This window comes from Piliocolobus tephrosceles, unplaced genomic scaffold (genome assembly GCF_002776525.5).
Source record: "Piliocolobus tephrosceles isolate RC106 unplaced genomic scaffold, ASM277652v3 unscaffolded_42330, whole genome shotgun sequence".
NCBI classification, from domain to species: Eukaryota; Metazoa; Chordata; class Mammalia; order Primates; family Cercopithecidae; genus Piliocolobus; species Piliocolobus tephrosceles.
The window spans coordinates 1-13,625 of NW_022326900.1; the positions used below are offsets into that span (position 1 = coordinate 1).

The 13,625-nt window shown below is 55.2% G+C and overlaps 2 protein-coding genes across 3 annotated transcripts; one reads left to right on the top strand and one right to left on the bottom strand.

Moving 5' to 3' along the window:
• Positions 1–3: 3 nt before the first annotated feature.
• On the top strand, positions 4–3,252 carry LOC113223716 (sarcoplasmic reticulum histidine-rich calcium-binding protein; the record flags this gene model as incomplete). Its single annotated transcript, XM_026453120.1, has 6 exons — positions 4–988; positions 1,064–1,134; positions 2,045–2,113; positions 2,362–2,416; positions 2,890–2,926; positions 3,113–3,252. Coding segments are annotated over 6 exons (1,254 nt in total), but the record flags the coding sequence as incomplete, so codon positions are not given.
• A 159-nt stretch (positions 3,253–3,411) lies between these two features.
• LOC113223717 (liprin-alpha-3-like) lies at positions 3,412–12,781 on the bottom strand. Of its 2 annotated transcripts, XM_026453121.1 has the most exons (9): positions 12,706–12,781; positions 11,753–11,953; positions 8,425–8,487; positions 6,171–6,346; positions 5,666–5,763; positions 5,262–5,437; positions 5,105–5,173; positions 4,709–4,880; positions 3,412–4,358 (listed from the first exon to the last, which is right to left on the bottom strand). In XM_026453121.1, exons 2-9 carry the CDS (start codon positions 11,939–11,941, stop codon positions 4,300–4,302), a joined length of 1,002 nt encoding a protein of 333 aa, XP_026308906.1. In that variant the 5' UTR covers positions 11,942–11,953; positions 12,706–12,781; the 3' UTR covers positions 3,412–4,299. The 2 variants fall into 2 exon arrangements, with proteins under 2 accessions (XP_026308906.1, XP_026308907.1); XM_026453122.1 differs by lacking the exons at positions 8,425–8,487; positions 11,753–11,953; positions 12,706–12,781 and having other exon boundaries at positions 3,412–4,202; positions 4,287–4,358; positions 6,171–6,707.
• Positions 12,782–13,625: the final 844 nt, after the last annotated feature.

Here is a 13,625-nt window from a genome sequence, read left to right on the forward strand (position 1 = left end):
CATGACCCCAGCCACAGACACCGAGGCCACAAAGAAGAAGAAGAAGAAGATGATGATGATGATGATGATGATTATGATGATGATGATGATGTCTCTACTGAGTATGGACACCAGGCCCACAGGCACCAAGACCACAGAAAGGAAAAGGATGAGCCTGTCTCAGGTGAACACCACAATCATGTCCCTGACCACAGGCACAAAGGCCACAGAGAAGAGGAAGAAGATGAGGATGTGTCCACTGAACATTGGCACCAGGGTCCCCAACGTGTCCACCATGGCCTTGTAGATGAGGAAGAGGAAGAAGAGGAGATCACAGTCCAGTTCAGCCACCGTGTTGCAAGCCACCAACCTCAAGGCCACAAGAGTGATGAAGCGGACTTCCAAGATGAGTATAAAACAGAAGTCCCCCACCATCACCACCACAGAGTCCCCAGGGAGGAAGATGAGGAGGTCTCCGCTGAGCTTGCCCACCAGGTCCCCAACCACAGGCAAAGTCACCAAGATGAAGAAACTGGCCATGGTCAAAGAGGGTCCATCAAAGAGATGAGCCATCACCCCCCAGGACACACAGTGGTCAAGGATAGAAGCCATGTGAGGGAGGATGATTCTGAGGAGGAAAAGGAGAAGGAAGAGGACCCTGGCTCCCATGAGGAAGATGATGAAAGTTCAGAGCAGGGAGAGAAAGGCACCCACTATGGCAGCCGGGACCAGGAAGATGAGGAGGATGAGGCGGAAGGTCATGGCCTCAGCCTGAATCAGGAGGAGGAAGAAAAGGAAAACAAGGAGGAGGAGGAGAAAGAAGAGGAGGAGAGGAGGGAAGAGAGGGCTGAAGTTGGGGCCCCACTGAGCCGAGACCACAGCGAGGAGGAGGAGGAGGAGGAGGGGCTGGAGGAAGATAAGCCCCACTTCACCATCATCCCCAACCCACTGGACGGGAGAGAGGAGGCTGGCGGTGCCTCCTGTGAGGAGGAAAGCGGTGAGGACACAGGTAAGTGGCCTGGGCTGGTGTGGGTGTGGAGGAACCGAGTCAGCCTGGGTCACTGCTGCCCTTCTGTCCCCGCAGGTCCACAGGACGCTCAGGAGTACGGGAACTACCAGCCAGGGTCCCTGTGTGGCTACTGCTCCTTCTGCAATGTATGTCCCCAGCCCAGATCCACCCACCAAGGTGTCCCCAGAATCTGTCCCAGGGGCCCTGGGGTGGTGCTGTGGGAGGGCTCAGAGCAAGGTCAGGCCAGGGTCAGTTCTGAATGAAGAGATCCTTATGCAGGCATGTGAGGTGAGGACAGACTGAAGGCTGGGAGGCTGGGGAGGAGGCTGGGGCAGTGATTCAGGTAGGAGAGGACAAGACCCAAGCTGCATCTTGGGGTGTGGGGACAGAGACAGGGGTCTGTGGCAAAGAGTCGGGGGAAGGAGGGACGGCACAGGGGCTGATAGGCTAGGGGGAGAATAGAGAGAGGAGGTGGAGAGAGCACCTGAGCCCACCCTGAGTGGGGGACATGGGGTCACCATGACATAGAAAACCAGGGGCAGGGTCGGGCATGGTGGCTCACCCCTGTAATCCCAACACTTTGGGAGGCCAGGGCAGGCGGAACACGGGGTCAGGAGATCGAGACCATCCGGGCTAACATGGTGAAACCCCGTCTCTACTAAAAAATACAAAAAATGAGCCGGACGTGGTTGCATGCACCTGTAATCCCAGCTACTCAGGAGGCTGAGGCAGGAGAATCGCTTGAACCCGGGAGACGGAGGTTGCAGTGAGCCAAGGTTGTGCCACTGCACTACAGCCTGGGCAACAGAGAGAGACTCCCTCTCAAAAAAAAAAAAAAAAAAAAAAAAAATGGGAAAGGAAGGAAGGAAGAAAGGAAACAAACCAGGGCCAGCGGAGGGGAGAGAGGCTGATTTGGGGGAGCAGATACAGAGCTCAGTGTTAGAGATAAAGAGGGCAGAGCCTGGGGAAGCGTCCAGGGTGCAGGGGTGGACCAGGGGCAGGTGTCTCCCAAGTGGGGTTAGAGTTTCCGTCTAACCAGGCTCCCCTGGTCCCCAGCGATGCACTGAATGTGAGAGCTGTCACTGTGATGAGGAGAACATGGGTGAGCACTGCGACCAGTGCCAGGTGAGACCTCACCTCACACTCAAGGCTCCACTGGGCCTTAGGATGCACCAGGACCCTCTGAGGACCCCCACCCCTAAATCCTGGCCTCTGACCTAACCCCTTACCCCGATGCAACCTTGACTCCACAAGCGATCCTGACTCCAACCTTAACCTAGACCTAGCCTCTGGTCCGGTCTGGTCCTGGCCCCATCCTAACTCCGCCCCCGGCCACGCCCCACGCTCACTCTCTCTCCCGTCCCCACCCCCAGCACTGTCAGTTCTGCTATCTCTGCCCGCTGGTCTGCGAAACGGTCTGCACTCCAGGTGAGCATGGTCAGGGCCCTGGAAAAACCTGAAGAAGGTGTCAGGCCCAGCGTGGTGAATCCTGGTGGGGGCGGAGCCAAACCTGACGGACTGGCCCGGAAGACTGGTGGGGCGGGGTTAAGAGGGGAGGCGTGGCCAAAGCTGTGAGCACGTGGGCCGCGGGACCTGGCTCGAGGAACACCAGGTGGAGTTGCTGAAGTCAAGGGACAGAAATGAGTGGAGGGCTGAGGTGCAGGCCTAGAGCCTAATGGGCGAGGTCAACTCAAGTAGGAATCGAAGGGGCGGGGCTACTGGAGAACGGAATCACCCAGAACGAAAAAGGGGTCCAGTAGAAGGGATTCAGTTTGAAGAAGGAATTAGGGAATTAGAGAAAAGGAGGTGGCGCTAGCACTAATCTCGCACGCTATACTGAGTGGCCACCTAATTTTGCTCGTGCAGTAGCCCTCAAGCCTCTTTTTTCTGCTCTCCCACAGGAAGCTACGTCGACTATTTCTCCTCGTCCCTATATCAGTAAGTGTACTGGGGGAGGAGAGTGTGTAAAACCCCGTTTAGAGAAGTGGTTGTCTCGCTATGAGTTATCGGACGACTCTGGGACTCCATTTCCTCGTCCATGAAATGGGCAGGTTAATGATCTCTAAGCGTCCTGGTGTGAGCTTTGAACGCCAGCTGTTTAACTTCTGGCGTCCTCCTCTCCAGAGCCCTGGTGGACATGCTGGAAACGCCGGAACCCTGACCCAGTCGCTCGACTGCGACACAGCGGTACCTCCCTTTGCCTTCCAACCCCTTTCCATGAGCCATATTTATTTCTCTGAATAAACGTGCTCCCCGAAACCTCATTGTGAGACGTGGAGTCTGGGAATCTCAGGGCATCAGGTAATGCGAGTAGGCTCTAGGGACCTGGACCTAGACTTGAGGGATGAGGGGCCTGGACTCCTGGCTCGAGGAGGTTGGTTGAACACGCCCCCCTACCAAAAAAACATATCAGTCAACAAAGGAGCTTTTTGAAACAGTTCTCTTTACCCGTGATCACTGAGTGACGCCTGGGGCGGGGAGGCCGACCGAGAGTCGGGGGCGAGGGCTCCCCCACTGCCCCCCTGCCCCCACGCCACGTCGCCCAGCGGCATCGTGGAAAGAGGATTCTCCCATGCAAACCCCGGAGCCAGAGGGGAAGGGGGAGCGCCATTCTGCGCCCCCTACCCCTGGGGCACGGACACGGCCACAGCACGGGGGGCGGTGAGGCCCCGGGGACACGAGACACGGGGGAGGGAGAGGGGACCCCGCCCGCAGATGACCCGGGGGACCGGCGACCGGACGCGGCGGGGCGGAGCTGAGTGGCACAGGGGGCGAGGCTTGTAGCAGCGAGTCTCCCCTCCCCTCCTTTCGGACGAAGAAGGAAGACTTGGGCCCCGCAACTGGGCAGGAAAAAGGGGAGGGGCAGCCTCTCCCCGCATGCGGCCCGGAAGGGAAGCCCCGCCCCCTTCCCGCGGGTAAAGGACACCCGTCTCCCAACAGAAACTGATCAATAAATTACAAAGTAGAGAAAAGGAAGGCGGACGTTTGGGGCGGGATTTCTTCCTGCCCGCTTCTTCCCCCTCAGTCCAGTTCATGTGGTTTGGTTCAGGCCCCAGCCCTGTGCGAGGCGGGCGCGCGCACGCCCGCTGGTCTGTACAGATGGTCCAGTCCTAGGCGCCAGCTCCCCCGCCCGCTCTCCCCGGCGAGGCCACAGTCCGGGCAGGAGAGGGAACAGCCCAACCTCGGGAAGATTCTTCCGTCCGAGTGAGGTCACCTGCATGACGCCGGGCAGCGCGTGGAGCAGTGAATATCCACCGTGCCGCCCCGCACCCCCAAGGTCGCCCAGCACGGTCCTCACCTGGAGGCCTGCACTAGCAGGAATAGGTCCGGACCGAAACGCCGTCTGCCCGGGAACTCCCAGAAGTCTGGCCTGGAGGGAGAGCGAGCAGCGGTTCAGCCTGGAGTACCCTCCTCCCTGTTCCTCTCCAGGATTCCTCCCTTTGGACTTCCCTTCCCGATGTCACAACGATCGCCGGGCTCCACATGGGTTTCCCTCCCTTCCGACTCAAACTCGCTTTGGGCGAGTTCACTCCCGCCTTGGGAAGGGGGAGTGGGATTTATCCATTTCATCCTGAGGGGGGAGTCCGGAACGTTGGAGCAGTCCATTCTTCAGGGGTGGGCGAGAAAGGACTAGGCCATTCCAGAACCTGGACTACTGAGGTGGTCCATGTCCAACCCAAGGGAAGAGAGGAGGGGATGTCGCATTTGGGAGCCCCCCACCTTCTGGCTGCAGCTTGCGGAGAGGGAGCCCCGGAGAGCCCAGGGCTCCTGCTGCAGCCGAACGAAAGTTGGGGGGCAACATCTCAGCTGAGTCGGGAGTTACGCCTCGGAGGTCCTTCTCCCGGAACATCTTCCGCCAGGATGGGGAGCGGCTGAAAGACTTGGCGCTGTCCTAGGTATAGGAGCCGGGCAGCCGGTGAGGGACTCGGGCCTCGTCTGACTCCGCCCCTTCCTTTGACTCCACCCCTCTCCGGGTCGCACCTCTCCCTTAACCCCGCCCCTCTCCTGGCCCCGCCTCCAACTGTAACTCCTTAATAAAGTCAGGCCCCGCCCCCTCAGCGCCGCCTCTCGAGGAGCCGCTGGGAGCAGAGCCCACTGAGCTGCTGCCGCGCCCACCTCGTCCAGCCGCCTGTCTGTGCCTAAGGAGATAAGGTTGCTGAATTCCTTCTCCAGGAGCTGCCGGGCCTGGAAAGAGGAGGTGGAGGGGGCGGTTGGAGAGTGCAGTCTGCGAGGTGGGGACGCCTAGCATGCTCCAGGCCCAGCGGCAGCTCACCTGTGCATTCTGCGTGGGGATCTGCAGGAGCAAGGCCAGGTCGGAGTAGTCGAAGGTCTCGTCCAGGGCGAGCAGTGCCCCGTGTACCCCGCTCTCCGTGAGGTTCGTGGCAAATTCTTTCAGGCCCAGCCCGGACACCCAACCCATGACCCGCTCATTGGACCACACCATCACGTCTGGGGACGGAAAGGACCCTCAGCCGTGCCCCTCCCGTGGCCTGGAGAGTTCAGTTTAGCCCGTACCTACACCTCCATTTCCTCTCTTCGGGCCACGCCCCCCACGCTGGCCCCACCCCTCGGTTATGGTGCCAATCTTCTTCTCCGGCCTCTCCCCACCCCCTCTCCTCCCCATCCAGCTCTACACCCTCCACCTGGCTCCCAAAGGGGCCCTTACACTCGACTTACCTCGGATCTGGGTCTGACTTTCTTCCCGCCTCCGCTCCAGGTCCTTCCGGTCATAGTTAAGCCGTTTCAGGCACATAATTCCATAATGTAGACTCACCCTGAGCAGCAGGAGAAGTGGAGTCACGGATGAGCCTTCCAATCCCCCTGGCTGCTGCTCCTACGGGTCCCTCCCCACTGGCTGTGCTCTTCTTGGAAAGGGTGGGGAGCTGATCGGTTCTATTGACTGTTGACCGCCTCAGGAGGTGAGGCATTTTCAACAATAGACACTTCCTACTGGCCAGCCTGGAGGGGATACAGGGTTAACTAGCCAAGCCATCTCAGGATCTGAACTTTTCCTGTGGACCATCTCATTGGTGAAAGGGGCACAGAGTGAGGATTTCCTGAGAACTCAGGCTAAAAGGGCCAAGATAAGCCTAGGAATCTCCCATGGCCAATCCCATTGGCCAAAGACTCTCTGGGGTGGGGCTTCCCTTTGGACTGTACCCATTGGCCAGGCAGCCCCCACCTGTGAAAGCTGTCCACCATCTTGAGTTGGCCCCGGAGCTCCTTCTTGTTAAGGTGATCTAACATTCGGGCATCCACCAGCGACTCCATGAAGTAGCTGCGGTATTGGGGCAGCCCCAGGCTGGGCAGCCAGTCGTTCCCCACCCACTCGTGGTTCATGTCGCCATATGCCAGGATCTGGGGCCATGGGCAGGTGAGGGAGGAATCAGACCCTCTGGCCCCTTCCCACTGTGCAGGAGAGGGGTGCAGTCCAACCTCCCAATCCAAGGTTTTTTCCCACCCCATAGTAGCACAATGACCAATCTCTGCTCAGGATAATGGACCAATCCGGAGCTGTCTCCTAGTTCTTCATGACAACATATACTCTTGGCTACTCAAACAGTGGTCCCGAGACCTAGAGAATCGCCATCACCTGTGGACTTCCTGGAATTGTAGAATCTCAGACCTTATTCCAGGCCTGCTGAAGTCGGTATCTGCATTTTCACAAGACCCTCAGGTGATTTGAAATATACATTATGTTTATTTTTTAATTTCTTTCTTTCTTCTTTTATTTTATTTTATTTCTCTTTCTCTTTCTGACAGAGTCTGCTACGTCACCTGGGCTGGAGTGCAGAGGCACGATCTCCTCTCACTGCAACCTCCCCGTCCCAGGTTCAAGCAATTCTCTTGCCTCAACCTTCGAGTAGCTGGGATTACAAGTACATGCCACCACACCAGGCTGACTTTTGTATTTTTTAGTATAAACGGGGTTTCACCATGTTGGCCAGGCTAGTCTCGAACTCCTGACCTCAAGGGATCCACCCACCTCAGCCTCCCAAAGTGCTGGGATTACAGGCATGAGCCACTGCGCCCGGCCATATTTGTTTATTTTTTAGAGACAGGGCCTTACTATGTTGCCCAGGTTGACCTTGGCTTCTTGGGCTCAAGCGATCCTCCTGCCTCAGTATTCCAAGTAGCTGGGACTACAGGTGCGTGCCACCCCAATACCCATTAAATTTGGGGAAGCACTGCTTTAACTCTGTCTCAGTACAGTCCAACGTCACTACACCCCCAAGTCAGGACAATGGATTCTTTCAAGGCAGCTCTCCCACTAAGAAAGGGCCATCACTCTTGCAATGTCAATGAAAATACTTGTCTAATGTTGTATCTGGCCCAGGACAATATTCCAGGTGAGCCCCAAGTCCCTCATGCCTTTCAGCATCAGCACAAAATCCACACCTCCCCCTGGCTGGAAATATGTGATCTATGACCACAGTCAAACATAATTCCTCTGTGGACAGTCAGCTCATGCCTCTTGATTTTTCTGTTTGTTTATTTGTTTGGTTTTTATGAGACGGAATCTCACTCTGTCACCCATGCTGGAGTGCAGTGGTGCAATCTCGGTTCACTGCAACCTCCACCTCCTGGGTTCAAGCGATTCTCCTGCCTCAGCCTCCCAAGTAGCTGGGATTACAGGCGCTAGCCACTGTGCCCGGCTAATTTTTGTATTTTTAGTAGACACAGGGTTTCACCATGTTGGCCAGGCTGGTCTCAAACTCCTGACCTCAGGTGATCTGCCCACCTCAGCCTCCAAAAGTGCTGGGATTACAGGCAGGAGCCACCGCGCCTGGCCGCCTCTTGTTTCTTGAGAACAAAGTGTAGCTCTTCCTCCCAGTTTCTTACTCAGCCTGGCTACCTCACCACCACCACAGCCAATGCTTCCTCCTTGGCCCTGGTACACTGAGCAGTCCATTGTAGCCCCGGCCCCCTCCACTGTAGGGACACCTGCTGCTCAGCGTCTCTCCTAAGCTACAGAATTGAAGCCCCTTAGAGCCCCCACAATCCACGATGATGAAATGGTCCATGCATAAGGCTGACTATGCAACAGTCTGGGCTTCCACATCGCATCCCCTCTACCCTCCCCACCACCAAGCCATAATGGAACAGTCCAGAGCCAAGCTTGGCACAGCGCCCCCCCATGGGGATGATGGCATGTTCTGGTGAGGACAGGGGCAGGGCTCGGAGGAGGAGCATCCATGCGTCGTGCACAGCCTGTTCATGCGCTCACACCCCGCCCCGCGTCCCCTACCTGCTCCCAGCTGATCTCCTTGGTCTCCTGACCCGTTAGTAGGAAGAGGGGAGAGAAGGGGTGAGTTAAGGGGCAGGCAGAGGAGGACACAAGGAGCGGACTTAGGGATGGCCACAGACTCGGTCCCTGCCCCCACCCCCAAAGAGGGTTAGTGCCACCCCCAAGGCGGCCGGCAGGGGGCACTCACGGGCTTGGTCGTGGCCGTAAGGGACTCCATCTCCTCGTGTGTCATCCACACGTTTCCTGTGGACTAAGGGGCAGGGAGTGTTAATGGATGGTGGGAGAGGGCTTCGCGTGGGGGAGGGGAAGGAGGGTGTCCTCCTGAAGGCCCTGGGCCATACGTTTATGTCCCTCCTGCTTTCTGGGACAAGCAGTAACAGAGAAAAGGAATGATCCTTGTTATCGGACACCTGCCATGTACCGGGCAATGTGACTTTGGAGTTGAACAAATTCAGGTTGGAATTGGGACCCTGCCATGCATTTTGCTGTGTGCCCCTGTGCAAATGACGTCACCTCGCTGACCTCACACAGAGGTACAGAATGAGGATTCAAAAATGGGGGGCAGACATAGCCATGGGGCAAATGTTTAGGGGTTGTGGGGGGTTTCACATTTATTGATCTTCTGCTCCCAACAACCCCACGAGTTAGGAATCCATACAAGGATAAAAACATTTATGTATCTCCTGGTGAGTGTCAGGCACCAGTCACCGTCATAGGGTGTGGGATATGGCTAGGGACACAACAGACCCTTTTCATCGAACTGGGGAAGAAATAATCAACATATTTTAAGTATGTTGGGGAAATTTGAATACAGATTGAATAGTCGATGAAATTAACAACTGTAGTCAGTTGCGGTGGCTCACACCTGTAGTCCCAGCACTTTGGGAGGCTGAGGCAGGCACATCACTTTTGGAGTCTGAGATTAGCCTGGCCAACGTGGAGAAACCCCGTCTCTACTGAAAATACAAAAATTAGGATGAGAGATGGGGTTTCGCCATGTTGCCCAGGCCTGTAATCCTAGCACTTTGGGAGGCAGAGGCAGGTGGATCACCTGAGGTCAGGAGTTCAAGGCCAGCCTGGCCAACACTGGTGAAACCCCATCTCTACTAAAAATACAAAAATTTACTGGGCATAGTGGCCTGTGCCTTTAATCTCAGCTACTCAAGAAGCTGAGGCAGGAGAATCGCTTGAACCAGGGAGGTGGAGGGTGCAGTGAGCTGAGATCTCACCACCGCACTCCAGCCTGGGCGACAGAGTGAGACTCCGTCTCAAACAAAAAAAAAAAAAGGAAAAGAAAAAGAAATTAACAACAATGTCAATGCCCTTAGGTATGATAAAGGATGTGGTATTTACAAGGAAGAAAAAGACCCACTAGGCCGGGCGCGGTGGCTCACGCCTGTAATCCCAGCACTTTGGGAGGCCGAGGCGGGCAGATCACGAGATCAGGAGATCGAGACCATCCTGGCTAACATGGTGAAACCCCATCTCTACTAAAAAAATACAAAAAATTAGCCGGGCTTGGTGGCAGGCGCCAATAGTCCCAGCTACTCTGGAGGCTGAGGCCCAGGAGGCGGAGCTTGCAGTGAGCCGAGATCATGCCACTGCACTCCAGCCTGGGCAGCAGAGCGAGACTCCATCTCAAAAAGAGAAAAAGACCCACTAAAGTAATTTTGGAGGCTAAGCTGTTATCATTACCTCAAATGACATTCAAGTACAAGTCTCTCAGCATCCCCAACCTGAAAATCTAAAAATCCAAAATGCTCCAGAATTCTAAAAATTTTTTTTTTTTTGGATGCAGTCTCTGTCACCCAGGCTGCAGTACAGTGGGACAATCACAGCCCACCGCATCCTCGATCTCCTGGGCTCATAGGATCCTTCCACCTCAGCCTCCTGAGTAGCTGGGACTACAGGTATGTGCCACCACACGCGACTAATTTTTGTATTTTTAGTAGAGACGGGGTTTCGCCATGTTGCCCAGGCTGGTCTTGAACTCCCGGGCTCAAGAGATCAGCCGCCCAAGGCCTCCCAAAATGCTGGAATTACAGGTGTGAGCCATGGCACTTGGCCCTAAACTTCTTCTTCTTTTTTTTTTTTTTTTGAGACGGAGTCTCGCTCTGTTGCCCGGGCTGGAATGCAGTGACTGGATCTCAGCTCACTGCAAGCTCCGCCTCCCGGGTTTACGCTATTCTCCTGCCTCAGCCTCCCAAGTAGCTGGGACTACAGGCGCCCGCCACCTCGCCCGGCTAGTTTTTTGTATTTTTTAGTAGAGACGGGGTTTCACCGTGTTAGCCAGGATGGTCTCGATCTCCTGACCTCGTGATCCGCCCGTCTCGGCCTCCCAAAGTGCTGGGATTACAGGCTTGAGCCACCGCGCCCCACCGGCCCTAAACTTCTTAAGTGCTGATGTGAAGCCACAAGAGGAAAATCCCCCACCTGACCTCATGTGACAGATCACAATCAAAATGCAGTCAATACTTTGTTTCATGCACAAAGTTATTTAAAATATTGTATAAAATTCTTTTTAGGCATGTGTATGAGACGCATATGAAACATAAATTAATTTCATGTTTAGGCTTGGCTCCCATCCCCAAGATATTTCATTTCTATGCAAATATTAAAAAAAAAAAAACTTTTTAAAATCAGGAATTCTAAACACTTCTGGTCCCAGGTATTTCAGGTAAGGGAAAGTCAACCTGTACTCCCCACTCCCGCCACCCTCCACACACAACAGAGCAGGTACAGCAAAAGGTTGAGAATTGCTGAACTGGGTACACATGATATCCTGTATGTTTGAAATTTCTCGTAATAAAAAGTTGAAACGAGGGCCGGGCGTGGGGGCTCACGCCTGTAATCTCAGCACTTTGGGAAGCCGAGGCGGGTGGATCACCTGAGGTCGGGAGTTCGAGACCAGACTGGCCAACATGTCAAAACCCTGTCTCTACTAAAAATACAAAAATTAGCCGGATATGGTGACGGGCGCCTGTAATCCCAGCTACTCAGGAGGCTGAGACAGGAGAATGGCTTGAGCCCGGGAGGGGGGGATTGCAGTGAGCCGAGATCGCGCCATTGCACTCCAACCTGGACAACAAGGGCGAAACTCTGTCTCAAAAAAAAAAAAAAAAAAAAAAAAAGTTGGAATGAAAAGATAAAATAATTAGAAGGCAATAAATGCTATGGGGAAAATTAGAAGGTGCTGATATGCTGGAATGATGGGGGAAACTAGTTTAGCTGACAAGTTAAGGAAAGCTTCTTGGAGGTGGTGACATTTGAGTGGGACAGCAAATGCCGAGGAGAGGGGGAGAGTCAGGGAAGGAGGTAGGCTGGGCCCCTCCTGGAGTACCACATGGACCACAGGCCAAGTCGGGAGCAGAGGGGAGGCTGAGGGGGGGAGAGCCAATGAGAAGCAGGGTCGTGGGACAGAGGAGTGAGCAAGCCCAGGATTGGCTAGACTGAGGGCAAGAGGCGGGGCCCTGAGGAAGCGACGGCTGGAATTGGCCGCCCCGCCGGACACTCACAGTGCGAGAGGAGGCGGGGGCCGAGGGCGAGGTGAGCGAGACCATCTCCTGGATGGCGAGGCGAAGCTTGAGTCTGTGCAGCGGGTTGCTGATGCCGATCTCGCGCTGGATCTCTGTGTCTGACAGGTTGGCCATGATGGCACCGCTCTTGACATTGGCCCGGCAGGCGGCCACGTACCAGGCAGGCATGCCTACCCACAGCTGCAGCGGAGGAACGGATGGACAGAGGGGACAGAGGAGGAGAAAACCGGAGAGATGGGGGGACAGGGGGGGGGGGACGGGGGGGGGGGGGGGGGGGATGAAACAGTGACGTGGGAAAGTTTGCAGGGAGAAGAAACAGGACAAGGAAAAGAGACGTGGACGAGATGAGGAAGAGTCCAAGGGAGACAAATGGCCGGGGACGGGGGTGGGGGGAAGAGAGAAAGAAAAGACAGAAAAGAAAGAGAAAGAAAGAAAGAAAGAGAGAGAGGAAGGAAGGGAGGGAGGGAGGGAGGGAGGGAGGGAGGGAGGGGGAGGGAGGGAAAGAAAGAAAAGAAAAAGAAGGAAAGAAAAAAGAAAAGAGGGTGGGGAGAGACAGGAAGCGGGAGACAGGGAGACATCGGCAGGGCGATCGGAGACATGAGGAGAAATACGGGGGATGACAAAAGCGTGGTCAGAGATGGTAATCGTGCCGAAAAATAGAGACAGAGAACCCAGAAAGAGAGAGTAGAGAGAACGACAGGAGACCATGACCCAGGTGGGCAAGGCCAGAGCGGCAGGGGGGGAAGGAGAAGGAGAAAGAAGCTGTTTAGATGAAGAGGAAGGCTGAGCCGTCCTGGGTCCTCACCTGCCGGCCCATGGCCACCCCCACCTCTGGGCTAGAAGCAGGGTGGCGCCAGGAGGACCAGGCAGCCCCTACCAGTAGGGCTGTCACAGGGGTTGGGGACCAACAGGGCATTTCTGGGCCCCAGTACCTCCAGCCAGGACACCACGGTGGGCCCGTCCCAGGCAGCAAAAGGTAGGCCCTGGCGGCAGGCCTCCTCCAGGAGTTCATGCCTGTAGGGGTGAAGGGGCCAGGATAGAAGCTGTCAGGGGTGGAGTCCCCCTGCTCTGTGGATGGTCCGCATCACCACACACACACGCACGCACGCACGCACACACGCACCTTTTATGAATGTATAAAACACGGCAGAAGGTCAAAAAATACATGTGAATATAAATCCTCTCCCCCAACCCCTATCAAAAGAGAGAAAAAAGAAAAACAAAAAATATAAATGAAAAAAACACAAAAATTAAGAAAGAAAAAATAACTCTAGGAGCTCCTGGGTTTTCAGGAAAGCAAGTTCAGGGTCACGGACACCCCCTCCCAGCATTGAATTCTCATTTCTGTTCACGACCACTGCTGCACACACGCACTCGCAGGCACACACATGCACACTCACATGCACAATCACACTCACACACACTCATCCACGCACACACACTCTCACACACACACCACACACTGTCGTCACTCACACCACACACACACACACACACTCATCCACACTTATACACCCACATACATACTCTCACACCACACACACACTCATCCACTCACACTCATCCACTCACACACATACTCTCACACACACCACACATACACTGTCGTCACTCACACCACACTCACACACACACACACTCATACACACACATACTCTCACTAACCACACACACTCTCACACTCGCGGGCACACACTCATGCACACTCACACGTACCATCACACACTCACACACACTCTCTCATACACACACTTATACACACAACACCACACACACTGTCGTCACACCACACTCACACACACACTCATCCACACTCATCCACGCACACACATACTCTCACTAACACACACAC

Excerpts from the sequence above, each read along its gene's own strand:
- LOC113223717 (XM_026453121.1), bottom strand. The coding sequence starts at position 11,941 with ATGCCTGCCTGGTACGTGGCCGCCTGCCGGGCCAATGTCAAGAGCGGT. Across the intron at positions 8,488-11,752 it reads CCCCCGCCTCCTCTCGCACT|TCCACAGGAAACGTGTGGAT; the intron begins GTGAGTGTCCGG and ends CCTGCCCCTTAG. Across the intron at positions 5,174-5,261 it reads TCCCCACGCAGAATGCACAG|GCCCGGCAGCTCCTGGAGAA; the intron begins GTGAGCTGCCGC and ends TCCTCTTTCCAG.